A 17,200-nucleotide genomic window follows, 5' to 3' on the forward strand; every position below is an offset into this window, starting at 1 on the left:
CCCTCATTCTTAAAGACTGTGGTGAAGGAAGACTTATCTGACCATGACTTTTCCTTCCATATCTATAGAACAGCGCCCAGGCGGTTTGTACAACTGTACCCTCACATGTACATTAATCTTCGTAATGAGAGGTGTATGCACTGCAGCCCTCCTACCCTCTTTGTAATTGTTGACTGACTGTTCCTGCTTACAGTCTGACTCTGATCATGGCCACTTCCTCAGGTGGCTTATGAGTCACACAAGGAAGAGTTGTTCTTCTGTTATTTTACGTGGGCTAATGCAGATACTTAGTCTCTGTCAGTTTCAATTGAAATATATTTTTTTTAATCAAAATGGTGGCAGACCATCAAAGGACTTTTGGAGGTGGTGGATTAACAAAAAAGATAAGAGACGAGAGATTTTACAATATATGTTTAATTAATGTAAAAATTAAATTGCCATATTCATAGCCTAATGAGAGGTGGGACATTTATTAACAAAATAGACGACTTCATTTTTCATTCACTAGCTCCCAGATAAGTAAAGAAGGTCAATATTACACTGAGAATTGCATCAATGAAAGTGAGTCAAATATTTCGTGTGACACAGTCACACAGCTAACCGAAACATGCAAAAAGCACCCCCTTCAGGTGGGTAGGTCCAAAGTCTCGAAATTCTCCATTGTTTCTACGTCACCCTCGGGGATGGGCAAGTCACGTGGTACGACTTTCTTAACCTGCGGTTCTGGAAAAAAATGGAAGAGAGCACAAACAACTTTTAAGGTGAGTTCATTTGGTATTAGTCGTAATGGGGCTATACTTTATAGTGATATAACCAATTAGTTATTTCACCTCATATTAGAACATTGTAGGCTTACTTCAAGAAACAATTTAAACGTAGAGTTTTGGCTCCGTGTGTGGTGTCAAGTTTCAAGTGCATGGCATACCTCGCTTTTTTGGACGTCCAGTTTAAATTTTTCACTGTTCGTGACTTGCCTTTGATAGCATAGGCTATATTCTCTGGAATGGGAATATGATTTTGGAATTGATATGATGGTTTCTAGATTAAATAAATCACACGCAGAGCCAGTCTGTAGGTGAATCCACATGTCTATTTTATGGGTTATGATTCTGTAATGCATGGCATTCCTTGTTTGTATTCAGCTTCGTTTTAGTTCTTGACCTAGGTTAGGTCCGTTAAGACCGTTACTTTGTATTAGGCCCTATTATTACATAAACCTAGGCAACATAACCTTTAACCCCCTCCAAATCGAATGTTTGTAATGTAGACACCACCATCCTTTTCTTCTGTTAATTAGTAATGACACAAGTAGATGTACTTCTGTTTCTTTTCAGATGACTATAGCCTTTATTCCTTATGGGAGACCAGGTACTAGGTTTGCTCACTGACCTGCAAGCCAATGTAAGTCCTGCTGAGCACTGCCTGTGAAAGAGGTATTCAAGCAAATAACTTTTTTCTTCATTAACAACTTTTCTAATTTGTCCACAGACTGAATGGGGCATTGGTGCACTACCTATGTAATCACAATTGACAGGAAACAGTTTAAACTGCATGTTTGAAATTCTGATGAAGTCAATAAAGGTGCTTTGCTGTGTAGTTTAGGGATTACAGCAGTGCAGGCTTAGACATAGATCTGCATGTTCTGGCTTGTCTGTCAAAGCTATCTGATTCAGCTTGCTCTGAATGTTTTGTGAAATGCTCTTGGTGTTATGTCTGGGTTTGGAAACTTCTGCGTCTATCATCATGTGTTGTTTGGACATTTCGATTAGGCCCATCCTACGTAAGACCAAAGCAATCTTCAAATTCTATGTAATTTACTGAACATTGGACTGCCTATCAGGTTTGTTGCTTTGGCCTTTCGCAGCCTGGTGAATGGCCACTGGCTCAGGGCTTTTGCTTTCCAGGGCTTATTTCCTCTTTATTCTTTATGACTTTGTCTCTCACTATGCAGTCCTGTCCTGTTCTGTCATCCAGGATTGTTTGATCAACTCAAATGTTTGGCTATCCAAATAGATGAGCTTAAGGAGCATGAAACTGAGTTCTGAAAATGAGTGCTGTGTGTACACAAGAAATCACTTATGTTAGTCAGACCAGTCAGTAACTAACTTCTTAGAGGAAGCGACAGCAGTGATTTGACAACATTAACAAGACACTACTGGGACAGATGATTGTATTTGTAATATAATGTTGTTATGTTCTTCCTCAGGGCCAATCTCGTTCCCCATGTCCTCAGGAGGAGGCTCCTGGGGGGGCGCTGAGCGTGACAGACATGCCCCCCGTTATGACCAGGTCTCCTCTGGCTCCCCACCTCGAAACCTCCGACGCCAGCGCTCCTCTGAGCTCGCCCTGAGCGCTGACCCCCTTCCCCCTCCGCCCTTGCCAGACCAGCCCCCCGTGGGCCTGGACTCGGGCGTTGAGTCCGCCCCGAGTGACGGCGAGTTGGCCGCTGACCCGGCACTGGACATCAAGCCCGTGCACCGTTTCATCCCCGACTCCTGGAAGAACTTCTTCCGGGGAAGCAACCGGAGCAGTAACAAGCTCTGGTCCATGCCATCGAACCGGAACAACAACAACGCCGGGAGCAACACGACCTCCAACGGCATCCGCTGCTCCCCGCCGCACTCCCCCTCCATCCCTGGCTCCTTCCGCGACCAATACGGCGGCTCGGGCGGCAGCTACAACTCCCGCAAGGAGCGGGAGGCTATGCTGGACGCAGAGCTGCCCGAGTCTCTAGATGGACGCGACTGTGCGGACGGCGCACACGGGCTTGACCTACGGCGAGCGCGTGGAGGAGTACCACCTTCGCTACTCCTACATGAAGTCGTGGGGGGGGCTGCTGCGCATCCTCGGCTGTGTGGAGCTGCTGCTGGGTGCGGCAGTCTTCGCCTGCGTATGTGCATACATCCACAAGGACAACGAGTGGCACAACATGTTTGGATTCTCCCAGCCAGGGATGTATGGAGGATCCTATGGAGGCTATGGGGGCTCAGGGTATGGCGGATACTACTACACCGGGCCCAAAACTCCCTTTATTCTGGTTGTGGCAGGATTGGCTTGGTTGGTGACTGTGATCTTACTTGTTATGGGAATGACCATGTACTACCGCACCATCCTGCTGGACTCTAACTGGTGGCCCTTGACAGAGTTTGTGATTAACTTAGCCCTGGCACTACTTTACTTAGCAGCCGCAATCGTGTATGTGAACGACACACGAAGGGGTGGACTGTGCACTTATCCCATGTTCAATACCCCCATCAACGCACCATTTTGCCGTGTTGAGTCTGGGCAGACAGCTGGCATCATTTTTCTTTTTGTCACCACATTGGTGTACTTGATTGGCGCCATAGTGTGTCTCAAACTCTGGAGACATGAGGCGCGAAGGCTGCACAGGGAGAAGTATGGGCATGAGGTGAGGACACACACTCTGACACGGCTTTTACATTCTGAAAGAGTCTTTATGAAACAGATGAGTCTTTATGAAATCTGAACATGGTCCAACTAAGTCTTCAATATTCTCAGATGACTGCCTTGATTTACAAGGTTTTAGGTTAAAAGAATGCATTTTTTCAGGAGTTTATGAAATAAACTGTTGATATTATATGACTTGTTCTTGTTCTAAAAACTAGTAGAAAATCTTGAGAAATATCTGGATTATTGTTGTGCTGCATCTTCTGATAGTGTAGATCTTCCTCTTGCTGTGAGGAGAATTCCCCTGCCAGTTGTGATAGTCCTCAGAGTATACATTATTTAACCACTGACGATGGTTGCCATAGTTGGTTGCTAGATTGGATTTCCTTCCTAAGCAACAGGGACAATCAATGTAGGTCATGTAGTCTTTAATTCTGCTCAGTGTTTTGAATTATTAGTAATAATAATATAACAACACAACTTTTGTTGCATCAATATTTACCAACTGATCAATTCAGAGCTGGCTAAATGTCCCTTTTATCGTCCCAATGATCACCATGTTTTTATTTCCCCTACTCAGATGATGCCAAGGGAGACAGCTGATGGAAGACTTCCGGTGATTGTCTGATTTTATATTTAGTGACATTGTGATCATTAAATGCCTATGACCTTTCTGATTCTGATTTCATCTCATTTTCCACTGTGAGTCTTCAACAGCTATGATTATGTGTTATTCACCAGCAGGTTGTGATGGCTGGCACAAGGGGCGCTGAACCCATGCCAATCTCGGAGATGTCTATCCAGGCTGAAGCAGCTGCTCCTGCTGCTCTCAAGCCCAAGGTTGTGAAGGGTCACATCCCATCTGGCTACATCCCCAAGCCTGTGGTCATGCCTGATTACATTGCGTGAGTGTTAACTTCTGTATTTTCTATAGTGTTAGTCTTAAAAGTATATTGCTAGCAGTTCTAATGACTGTGAGCAGTGAGGGCAGGTGGACCAGATAGCATTAAATCTTACACATTATTGATATGTTGATATGAATCCATATTCTTGATTCTTTAGTTTTAAAATCAATCATTTTGTTTTTCTTATTGTATTATTTATTAAGAATACTTGTTTTTTTTCCTCTGTATGTTTTCTTTTTTATGCACATCTCTTGCCTTGTCTTAGAAAGCAGTTTGTGAAACCTTTAGGAAGGTGCTATATCAGTAAAAGTAGTAGTAGTAGTAATCTTAGTAGTAGACGTGGTATAAGGGATAGTTGTTAATATTTGCATTATTCTATATAGCATACTATATGTTTCATTGGTTGCTTATACCTAGCTGTAGTTGTCACACTAGATGTAGTTCATTTGAAAGCCTGATTTTGAAAGTCTGAAATGGGATTTTGAAAGGACCTTAACTGGAGCAGTGACATGTGCCCTGTGTTTGCTTGCAGTAAGTACCCCGGTATTCGCACCGATGAGGAGCGGGACCAGTACAGAGCTGTGTTTAATGACCAGTATGCAGAGTACAAGGAGCTGCATGCTGACGTCCAGGTCACGCTCAAGAGGTTTGATGAGATGGACGCCATGATGCGGAATCTCCCTCAGCATGTCAACAGTCAAATGGTACCCCTCTCTCTCTCTCTCTCTCTCTCTCCCTTTCTGTCTCTCTGTCTCTCTGTTTCCCCTTTGCTGGTCTCTCATTTACTGCCTGCTATATTGTCATGCTAAGCATCATTGTTGTCACCTCTCATCTGCTCTGCTCTGCTTTCATCCTTCTCGGCTCATGTTTGATGTAGAAAATATAATACTGCTCCATTCAAAAGCTTAGAAATGTTTTTAGATCAGTGTATAACTGCCGGTATATAGCCTGAAGTATTTGTATTCCTAAATAGGGCTACAAACAATTATTATTTTCAGTCGATTAGCTGATTCATCTGTTGATTATGTTTTCATAAGTATGTCAATATAATATATTTTGTGCATGTAATTAGTTAGATATCATTAAAAGTGTAAATGTGTTTACATGTGTGCCTTGTGTATATTTCCAGGAACATGATCGTATAAATAAAATTCTTCATGAGTACCAGAGGAAGAAAATGGTATGTACACTGCTTTATAGTATGCTATGTAAACCCACTACCCAATCCATAAGATGAGTGAGCTTTCTCCTCTCATGTCTGTCCCTCTTAGCTTCTTCACACGAGAGGCACTGGGGCAGAAAATTGGCTGACTAGAGTTGATTAATGTGTAGAAGTGTCTGCTTTCGGTTTGGCTGAGGGCCTCTGGTTCATTGTCCGTACTGCAGTCAAGAAAAACAAAGGCCTGGGTTTAAATGAGCAGTGAATGAGAGGATGAGAGGGGAGGGGGCAGGAAGAGATGGTGGGTGGGAAAGTTCATAGCACTGTCTGACCGGAGGTGCCCCATTTCCTCAGAATGTTTCAACAAGAGGCGCCATTAACCACAAGGACCTCAAACTGTCCTGCATGTGACCACTCTGACACAAGGCTAAATTTAGCCCGGAAATGATGGCTGTTGATGGATTTTTTGACATTACAAATGACCAACTTAACATGACAAATCGTTTCTTAGGAATTATTAATACCAAACCAATGATGAAAGCTATATTTCCAGAAATGCTCTTAATAATAATAAAAAATAAAAAAATAAATTATTTCCTCCCCAAAGGATCCAACGTTCCTGGAGAAGAAAGAGCGGTGTGAGTATCTGAAGAACAAACTCGCCCATATCAAGCAGCGGATCCAGGAATATGACAAGGTCATGGAGTGGAACGACGGCTACAGATGAGTGCGGAGAACAGTCTCATTCTGGGCCTGTCACACTGCCCTGCTCCTTCCTGTACTCCCCGGAGTTAACAAGCGACAACACACTGAACAGCAACGTTGTCAAGCCAACTCAGAAGAGTTGCGATTTCAACTGTAGCAATTATTTCAAGGGCAAAACTGTCAAAGGGACCCGCTGAACATTTTCCTATCTGTCATTGTATACTTGTGGATGCTGATTGATCATGCTCATTTCTAAGAGATTAACAGAGAAACGTATGTTTACTTCATCATTTTATGAATTTCTGTCTCAGAACAGAAAGGGAAAGCACGTGGAGAACAATGTCAGTTTACCTCAAGCACAAATGAGAGATTTATTGAAAGATGGCTGAAACAACTGTCTGGAAACATTTTAGTAATTTTTAGATGAAAGAAATCTCATATGCACTGTGTTCCTTATAAATTAACAATTAAATATGTGTCTGCAATTGATCACTATTATAAATACAATGTGCTGTCCTAACCTGCAATATCCGTTAACATTAATGTAATATGAATGTGAAATTGGTTTGTTTTCATCCCCAACCATTTCAATAAACTATATTTTGTACAGCTTATCTGATCATAATTCTGTATTTTTCTTTTTGTTGAAAATACCTGGCAAAAATCTAATCATTAATATAGCGTATTTGTTACAGATCAATCAGGATAAACCACTTGATCTGCAGTGGCAGTAGTTTGGTTCTTGAGACAGTTTAAAAACTAAGGCTAAAAACCAACTATACATTACATTGTTAATTGAGACCGTTATAATATTCAAATGAAGATTAGCCTACTTCTCAAAGGCTTCAATATAACATGTAACACTATTGGTCAAAACGTTATGTTAAACTGAGCGAAAATATGTGTTAGAAATATGCTAGACAAATAAACAATTTAAAATTGTAAATCTTATTATTACTATTATTTAAAAAAAAAAAAAAACTCTTAGGCTATAGGTTCATGAAACTACAATGTTGAAGGTTTCCCCCTGCGCAGAGCGTCATGATGTGAAACCTGACGCTGGTTTCGTCGATGGGCGGAGCAAAGGTGGGAACATAATAGGCTACTGATGTTACCTGAGCAAGGTGTGTCCGCTTGTGAGCATTCATATCTCAACAGCGACAGGTGCGACTTGTGCAGTGTTCGTCTAGGTAAGTTTCATATCATAGCTACTCGTAATCTATTTTTTTTTAACAGCCTACCCCTGTGCCAGACTAAGTTGGCCCCTAGGCATAGTTTGTTGAATAGGCTAATTAGGTTCAATAGGCATTTAATTCAGGGGTAATTGATGTGATTTACTTAAACAAAAGCAAATCATATAAAAGAAAGAGTGAGACATAAACATTATAAACATCACAAAAAGTAGAATATTTAAAATACAGTGTGTAGCCAATCTGATCAGGTAGCAGAAAGCATATGAGAACAGTTTGGTTTTAAGTCTAGATTTGAAACTGGCTATGGTTGGGGAATTTTTGATGTCACCCGGAAGTTGGTTCAAGATCTGAACCGCATAGCTGCAAGAAGCTGCACGGTCCGTGTAACGCTTTTTAGTGCTATGTTCTATTTGCAGAATTCACATGAAAAAATATAAAAATAGGCTTAAAAATCCGTTATCCATTCTTTAGGACGGCACAGTAAATGGGTTATTGTTGCTTATTTTGATTTTCAATTGAGCACAGTTACGGTTTTCTGTTCAGAAGTTAAAAATTGAAATGATGCGTCAATTTTCTAATTTTCCTTTTTTGCCCTTGTGGTTGGACTGAACCACGAACACCGGGGGGAGAACACCATCTAGCTGGGCCAGGCTAGATGGTGGAAGGGAGCGCCGCCTGAAGTTGTTTGTGATTTTGACTCATTACTTTAGAGATGAATGACAAACTTTTTGGGAGAAGGCACGTTAAACATAAGCCTATGTTGAACATATCTACAGTAGCCTATATTTGAATACCATGGCCATAGCAAATAATTCCCCAAAGCAGAATGCTTTGCCATCGACGTCAGTCTTGGCTATACCGGACTATACAGGCTACCCCGAGCACTGTTTGACATGGTATTTTTGCTTATTTAACGCTTTACGCTAGACTAGGTTTCATTAGGCTAAACGAAGACACAACGGTGAGCCTAATTTATCCGTTTATCCATTTATTAATTTCAACAGCAAATAGCCTACATTGGCCTGTAGGCTACTGGGGCTCACGTAGGCCTACTCATAAGTGTCAGGACGCAGCAATGTCTCCCTCTGCATCTGAAGTTCTGATCTCGAGCTGACATTATCAATCGCTTGGCACCTTGATGCAAGCGGAACTGTGTTTGATAGCCCTCCATCTCTACATCTATTTTTTACAGTCTATGCTCTACATCCGCTGATAAAATGTGATCACCAACATCGCGCGCCAATATCTAACAGGTCACCCACCCCTACGCGTGGTTCAGCCCAACAAAAACAGTAAAAAAAGGGGCCAAAATCCACTATTAACTGAATTTTACTTTTGTTTCCAATCCAGTTTCTGTTTTCTTTATCTTGCGTGACTAATGACACATTTAGAAAATAGCAGCAATTATCTATTTGCTGACCAGTTAAAACAAATTGAAAATTGGATTATCGAACACATTTTTTATTTGGACCAGATGGATGGAACAAATAGAACAAAGCACTGCAAAGCGTTACACGGACCCGGACCCGGCACCATATTCAATTGCAACAGCGGGTATAAGTGGTGGTTGTTTCCCTCTCTCTACAACAAACTATTGAAACTAGGCTACAAGATCGGCTACCTCTGACAACTAATTGTCGATGCGTGTAGGCCTATGTTTGTTTGGTTGTTTCAGTTGTCTTGTCCCAAGGGGCATTTTTGAAAGAATCAACAAGTAAGTCATGCCTATATTTTAAATGGTAAACCCTGACAATCTATCTTCTTACCTTTCAGGAAGTATTAAAAATATTCTGTGTGCTGAGAAATGTCCTCCAAACCAAATGGGAGCCCACCTCCCTATGAATTGGAAAATGAATAGTAAGTTCTCCTTTTTCTGCATATCACTGAAAAAAATATTGAAAATGTTTAATATTTCAAAAAGAAACTTTACAACAGCTTTATTGTTATCTTCAGTTAATCACATGAATGCTTATGGCTTTCAGTTTCATTCTCTTTATCTAAATAATGTTAGCTGTTGCTACATATAGTGTTAAAACACATCAAATGCCAAGTGTTCAACCTGTGCTTGCACTTCAGTACCATTCCTTCACATGGGCATTTGACTCACATGCTGCTTCTTCTCTTGACTTTTGCAAGCAATGTGGCATCACAGCCAGCTTATTCCTACTATGCCGACGATGAGATCCAGCACTTCTATCGTTGGAACTCACCCCCAGGGATCATCAAGATCATGTCCAGCATCGGCATCATCCTGTGTGTGGGCATCTTTGCCTGTGTGGCCTCCACCCTGGCTTATGACAACACCACTGCGCTTGGAGGATTTGGGGGATATGGTGGTGGGGGGGGATATGGTGGTGCAGGATATGGCAGTGGGACCTATGGTGGTTCCTATGGAGGAGGCGGATTTGGAGGTTACAACAGTGGGGGATTCAACTATGGAGGCTTAGACTACAACAACGACCCCAGGAAAGGAAAGGGCTTCATGATGGCAATGGCAATCCTCTCCTTCCTGGCCCTCCTGATTATGTTCATCATGGTCATCTCCCACCAGCGTGTGTCCCAGGGCAGGAAGTTTTATTTGGCCATCATCATCGTCTCTGCCATACTGGCCTTTCTCATGTTCATTGCGACCATAGTGTATCTAGTAGCGGTCAATCCCATGGCCCAGTCGTCCGGTTCGGTCCAGTATACCCAAGTCCAGGCTTTGTGTGCTCAATATCAACAACCACAGCAAGTTGGGGTGTTCGTCAACCAGTATCTGTACCACTATTGTGTGGTGGAACCCGAGGAGGTAAACAAGCTCGCTATATTCCTCTGAGACTCTTCTTGATAAGGATGCCTAGTCCTCATGCAGTATAGACCTCTCAGCAGTAGTGTTGTCAGTGTCAACAAGGTATACTGTTTTGTTTTGTGTCGGCAAACAAAAAGCTATGAATTTGCTGGATTTCAATCTCAGAATTGTTTTCCATCCTCTATTCCAAGGATTCAGGTAGCAATGCAGGCATGAGGGCTATGAGGATGAATGTGTGAGAGAGTGTGTCTGTTATTTCAGAAACCATCAATTTAACGTCATTCGTTTGTTACAACTGTTTCATTTGCCCATAACAAAATAGAGTTTTCAGATATTAGTTATCCTGAACAAAATCCCAGAGTTTATGAAGCTTATCCCTTAATGACTTAATGGTAATTTCCTAAAATCTTACCTTTTTTGGCAGGCCATAGCCATCGTGCTAGGATTCATTGTGACTACTGCACTGATCATCATCCTGGTGTTCGCGGTGAAGACCCGGCAGAGGATCAACGCTTATGGGAAAGACAACATTCTGTGGAGGCGGGTGAAGGTCGTCGAGGACCCCAATGCTGTAGGAGATGTGGAGGCATGGGTGAGTGCAAGGATACAAGGATACAAGGAAGTTTATTGTCACATGCATATAGTTACTGGAAGTAAGAAATGCAGTGAAATTATGTCTGGTGTCAGCCTATTTGTGCATTAATGGGGGGGAGGGGGGTAAAAAGTGCAGTAGAAGAGGGGTTTAGTAGATTAAGTGGCAAGGGCTGCATAAAAAAGGTGGGGGAGGATTGGGATTGGGTGGGGGGCACCAACAAGGAGCACCCAAGAGCAATGAAGTGAGTGAAGGTGGTCCTGCTTTTGTGTTGTCATGTTCTGTGCAGAAAGGTTCAGATTGTGTTTTAAGTCTCAATAGAAAGGTCCATAAATTGAGGGCTGCAATTTGTAGCTCATGTGTACATTTGCTTGTTACTTTGTCCAGTGTGGTTGGTGAAATTAATACAATGTTTTCAGAGTTGTGGAGGTTTCCTGTGACTTTGTTGATTGAGTATTTTGGGGCAATTTACATTTTTTTTAAAGCTTTCAGAATAGGCTACAAATGGCTTTATGTGCCAACTACTTTGTACAAATGTACTAACAAGGCTTTTCTTGTTAGCTATTCAGTTTTAATGGCTGGTAGCTGACATGTTGTACTTGAGTCACCTATAGCTGAGGTGAAGGTGGAAAGACAGGTTTGTGTGTCCCCTGCACACAGAGTGGAGGAGGGGGATGGTCTGCAGTTTCTGGGTGTGGTTTGTTGGTGGCAGTTTCAGTCCTACATTTGTTTGTGTGTGTGTGTGTGTGTGTGTGTGTGTGTGTCTGTCTGTGTCTGTGTCAAGACATTCCTGTCATCCTGGCAGAAACAGGAAGAGTACATTGTTTGTGGTTTTTGGGGGGGGTGGGTTGGTGTCCTTAACCAAGTGAATTTCTTTACCATGGATAGTCCCAAAATTAGGAAATATGTTGTACAGTAAGTTACTTCTGTTTGTGGTCTTGTTTTCGCATTGGTAGTCGCCTGTTTTTTACCACAGACAGTAACTCGAGAGACCTAGATCAGAAAATCAAGGAAGACAGGAAACTGGTCCAACCAGTATTTTAAAAAACATACAGCACACGGATGTACTAAATGGTGTTGCATTCTTTTCCTTTTTCCAGATGGATAGATATTTTATTGATCCCCAAGGGGAAATTCAAGGTCTCAATTGTGCTTTTGCCGTCTTTTTCCTTGTTATTAGCTACAAGTATCATCTTGGAGTGAAGCTTGAGCAGGTGAAAGCCACTCCTGTGTCGTTAGTATGTTGGGTTAGGATCACTGCAAGTCAGAACATGTTAAAACGGCTATGTGTAGCTGGAGTGAAGCTTGAGCAGGTGAAAAGCCACTCCTGTGTTGTTAGTATGTTGGGTTAGGATCACTGCAAGTCAGAACATGTTAAAACAGCTATGTGTAGCTGAATGCAAGACATGGTATATGAAGTCTATATGTTCAGCCTCATTACGATTAGATTAGATTCAACTTTATTGTCATTGTGCAGAGTACAAGTACAGAGACTACGAAATGCAGTTTGTGTCTAACCAGAAGTGCAGAAAAGTGCAATGTGATATACAAAGTAGGTGGTGCATAGACAGGACAAAACATATAGTGCAGTGTAGACAGTAGTATACAGTTGTTTTCAGAAGGTGGTTTAGAGTAGTATAAATTAAATATAAGTATGTGCAGTGTATTAGCAGTAACCTTATAAGAGCAGAATAAATATGGCTATGTAATATGAACAATGTATGAACAACATGTACAGATATGTGCAATGTTGTGGCCGTACCACTATAGTAGTAATAAGAACAATATAGATATATGCAGTGTATTTACAGAATATATTACAGAAAAACTGAATAAATATGGGCATTTAGTATGAACAGTTTACCATATAAACAGATATGTATAGTATGTACAGCTATGTGTGCAGTGTGGTAGCAGTACCATTGTAGTTCAGAAACTCATGCAAATTCACTAAAATTTAACAGTAATTTATTCCTGGTAAACTGTATCAATCCAATTATTTATATTCATATGTATTCATATGTATTGCTTTTTGTTTACAGGTAAATGATATGTCTGCTGTTCCTGAGCCAGTGTTGAATGCTTTCCCTGAGAAGTTTGGGGGGTCCAGAAATTACCTAGATGAGGACAACTCTGACTACAAGCCTCCATACAGCGCCAGTCCAGTGTGAGTCTCTTTTATGATAAAGATTAACCCATTTACTCCTAAAATGCCTGCTAAAAACGCCTATAGAATCCTATGGCATTCTAGACTAAATAACCTTATTTCCTGAGGGTTTTCTGAAAACATACTAAAAATTGTCAACGTCTACCAAAATTTAATATCTAAGCCTCTGTAGCACCTAGAAACATGAAATAAAAAGCATGCTGCGCTACGCAGCATCCAGCGGGAGGGTCAGTGTTGCGTCATGCAGCATCCAGTGCGAATGGGTTAAGATTATGGTAATTTCTATAGCATGTATTTGTTATGGTCGGCCTACCTCACATGAACATGGTGACACTCAGAAATATATAATTTATTGTGTTGTATATTGACTGATGACAACCTACATGATTTTCACGAACAAGCCATTTAAGTACCACAATATGGATGGTCACAAATTGTGTCGTCCATATAGATTAGCTCTACACAGTCACCCTCAGGTTGACTGCATGATTGCTTCATCGTTCTGTCCACTGCATAGCGAAACCATGCCAGGATGCAGAATGTTTGTTTAGGCTTGGCTGGCCTATGTAGATCATCTGTGATTGTATGAACTGTATTCAATCAGTCTGTTATGATCACTGACCTGATTTGTTGTATCCAAAAACAAATCATGTGTCTTATAGAGATGACATCATGACTTGTGTGTTTCAGTTTGTGGTCAGGATACTAAATGAACTTGAATGCTAAAACCACAAATATAGATCAGTTTGTCCTCAGTTTTTTTGTTAGTTTTATGCTGAAATTCTTAATAAACAGCATAACCCACAGTGATAGGCATGCATAATATGAATGACCTTTCATGGTACAGGAACTTGCAGAAATGTTATATTCTCTCTATGGTTCCGGTATTTTTAGAAAGCATACCACAGGCTGATGGTCATGGTGAATCAACTGATTTTACAACTAGTGAAGTAGGAGGTTGCTTACATGACCTGAAACCTCTCATCATGGAAACTGTGGGCTGGAAGAATGATCTCATTGTTGACTCCAAGAGGGAAGGCGTGCTGAGCAAAATATGTGTGTGTGTATTTGTGTAACTGAGCCTGATCAAAATGTGGTTTGTTTAAATGTTCTCATGGTGTCTGCTCTAAAGGATTATGAAGACTTATGAAGTTCTTGAAGTTATGAGACTGTCAGTCAGTGATTGTCACTGACAATCCAAATTTAGCAAAAAAGATTCTTTGACCACACGGCTTAATGTTTAAAAAGCTATATAACAAACCCTTTAGGTGTTCTTTACAATGGCTTAAAGCTGCAGTTGGCGAGATTATTTTGATCATATTCACTAAAACTGACACTATGCTCCAACAGAACAACATAAATCAGCCGGTTTTAGAAAAAAAACAGCACTTCTACCTCCACCTAGAGCCTGTTATTTGTTTTGCAAAAATCCACAGCTCCTGGTTCTTCTGGTCCAATCAGAGCAGGGCTGTATGAGATCTGACTGTCAATCACAGTCTGATGCGCACTGACGAGCACAAATTCGACGAGAGGGTGCTCGGTGGTAGTGGGGGAGGGGTATGAGAGTTGTAAACATTAAAATGTTTGGCTAAGTCCCCTCAATCTGTTAGACTTGCCAACTGTAGCTTTAATATATGAAGGAAATTATATTACTCACAAAATCCACTAAAAGAATTGTGTATCAATGTGATTTCAGATGAGACCCATAAGTCATGTCAAGTCTCTTAAAGGCTTCTTATGAGGACAATAATAAATAATAATACGTTTATTTTATATAGCGCCTTTCTCAAACCCAAGGTTGACAAGCCACAAAACAAATTAATGTTTATGTACATTTCTTGGTTGGTTGCTACAGCAGAAAAGTATTTTATGTATTATATTAATAATTCATTATTAATGTAACATTTTCAATTTTATTTGAACCTATTATTTTTAACTAATGGTATGTTCATATACTGTAAGCTGCTTTGGACAAAATGTGTCCAAATACCATAACCATGTAAATGGTCCATATTTAATGTGAATGCACCCTGTGTTATGGGACATGTTTCCTCTGTAGAGTTGCTGAGGAGATCCCACTGCGCAGTGCTGCCCCCTACAGTAGTGGCTCGGAGAGACCCAGCTCCTCTGGAAGGCCCAAGAAGAAGCAAGGTGGTCGGCACGCAGATGGTTACGAAACCGATGGCTACATGTCCTCTGGCGACGAGCTGGATGCCGATGATTTCTCCAGGTAGATTAAGATCAAAGTTGGCTAACCAGACTTTAATCAGCAGAGCGTATCACAGTTGCAGTTTTGGTCTAAAGTTTTGTAATGACATTGGTATGGATGGTATTCATTGTCATCCACATGGTTGGTTCCACTATAGTCAGAACTTAAGCAACATCTGGATATGTTCCATCTTTAACTAATGCTAATATGAAGCATTTGATTTAATGAATGATACATTTGATGCTGGTGGAAAGTTTTACTGTTGGTAAATTGGGTAAACGGTCTTGCATACTCTAAACATTTCTCTTTTTCTTACCTTTTCAGCGAGTTCCCTCCCATAGAGTACGAACACGAGAGGGACGAGTACAAGCGTGTGTTTGACGATGACCATCTGGAATACAAAGACCTGCAAGCCGAGCTGGACGCAATCAACAGGAAAATGGCTGAGGTGGACCGTGAACTTGATGACCTTCCAGAGGGGAGCCCCCAGTTCCTTGTGAGTTGTGTGAAGACTGTTTTTGTTTTGTTGGATCTATCTGTGTAAAACTTGTAGGACAGCCAATTAAAAAGAAACATAATGGCTAAGTCGGGGCTAAGTCGGGCTGAAAATGACTCTTGTGCTCTACCAACCTGTGGTTTCTCTCTCCTTTAAAAGGATGCCATGGATGAGTACAATGAACTGAAGAACAAAAAGAAGGTATGTTGCTATTAGAAGTAATTGCCACAATTTGCTGTCACGGAAAGGTGTGATGTTGAAACCTTAGAGGTTCTGTAGTTACCATAGTCCCAAAAATATATACTAAACATTCACTAACAAAACATTAGGGTTAAACCCCCAAAAGGTCAACAAATGGGTACTTGACATGTATTGCTTAGACACACAGCGGATTGTTAAGTTCTTGTGCATGAACTGTAGCTATTGTGTGGCATGTGGGCACATTGAGCTAACTCCTCAATGTTTGCAGTTAAGGTCTTGCCCATGGTGTTAAATTAGGAAATTGATTTTGCCTAGTTATTAATTTAGCTTGATTAGACTTATGACTTTGCTCATCATTCAAATCAGGGCCCAATAAGTACAACTAGAGAACTATATGATGTTTAACATCTTGCTGTATTTCTATCACAGAGTTCAGACTACCAGTTGAAGAAGAAGCGATGCAAGTATCTGAAGTCCAAACTGAGTCACATCAAGAAGATGGTCAGCGACTTTGACCGAAGAGGGTAAATTTATCATGGCACCAAATGAGCCCTCTTGAAGTGGTTTCTCTTCCTCAGAGAAGACCAGTGGGAGGTCCTGTATAAGGGTGAACCATGTTGACCAGTTTGTGCACACCCTGTGGTCTCTCTCCAAAATGAGCAAATGAGGTGAATGGATGGACCTTATATATTATATATAGTTATAATATAGATATAGTGCTAAGAGTCCTCCACTCAACCAAAGATAACCACACTGATTTGCCATGACAAGCGATCTGTATTTCAGAGATCCAAGTGTTTTGTTTTTTTTGTTAATTGTTGCAAGATACTGTTATTTTTCCCATCAATTCTGACCTCTTGATTCTCAATAAGCTTTTTGTAACTTGAATACCGGTACTCACTATTCTTTGTAAGCTTTTACTGGAGCCTATGGATTAAATGTTTTTTGAAATGGTTTAATGGGAACTGATAACTCCGATGGTGATTATACATGGAACTGTAAAAGGGCATCAAGTCAAAACTGACAGGCTAATACAAAAGGGGATTTTGATGGCTAACAAATCAGTTAGCTATGCACAGAATCATTTTCTTTTTGCAGCCATCACTGCAGAAGCAATCATTTATACTAAACAGTATAATAGACTAGACATTCTTTGTTTTAACTATATTTATAAAGATGTAAATGTAGGTTACAGAGAAGTGCTTTTTGAAACCGTGCTTTTTGAAACCATGTTTTAAATACTTTTACAATACTGTACAGTGTGTTTTAATGTAATTAATTTTTTTTAGTTCAATTTGTGTCAAGAGTGAACAACATGGATTTGTACATTTTTATATGTAAATTTTAATAAAAACCCTTAGGTTGATTCAAGGC

At 40.8% G+C, this 17,200-nt stretch overlaps 1 protein-coding gene across 1 annotated transcript; it reads left to right on the plus strand.

Annotated features, from left to right (window-relative positions):
• Nucleotides 1-651: 651 nt before the first annotated feature.
• On the plus strand, nt 652-17,197 carry LOC125288950 (MARVEL domain-containing protein 2-like). Its single transcript, XM_048235666.1, is given in 17 exon segments — nt 652-761; nt 1,335-1,433; nt 2,207-2,733; nt 2,735-3,409; nt 3,989-4,024; nt 4,150-4,313; nt 4,846-5,017; nt 5,443-5,493; nt 6,080-6,188; nt 9,173-9,227; nt 9,507-10,161; nt 10,586-10,753; nt 12,796-12,920; nt 14,980-15,150; nt 15,454-15,625; nt 15,785-15,826; nt 16,256-17,197. Coding segments are annotated over 15 exon segments (3,204 nt in total). The 5' UTR covers nt 652-761; nt 1,335-1,433; nt 2,207-2,223; the 3' UTR covers nt 16,355-17,197.
• The last annotated feature ends 3 nt before the right edge of the window (nt 17,198-17,200 follow it).

Source organism: Alosa alosa, chromosome 23 (genome assembly GCF_017589495.1).
Source record: "Alosa alosa isolate M-15738 ecotype Scorff River chromosome 23, AALO_Geno_1.1, whole genome shotgun sequence".
NCBI classification, from domain to species: Eukaryota; Metazoa; Chordata; class Actinopteri; order Clupeiformes; family Clupeidae; genus Alosa; species Alosa alosa.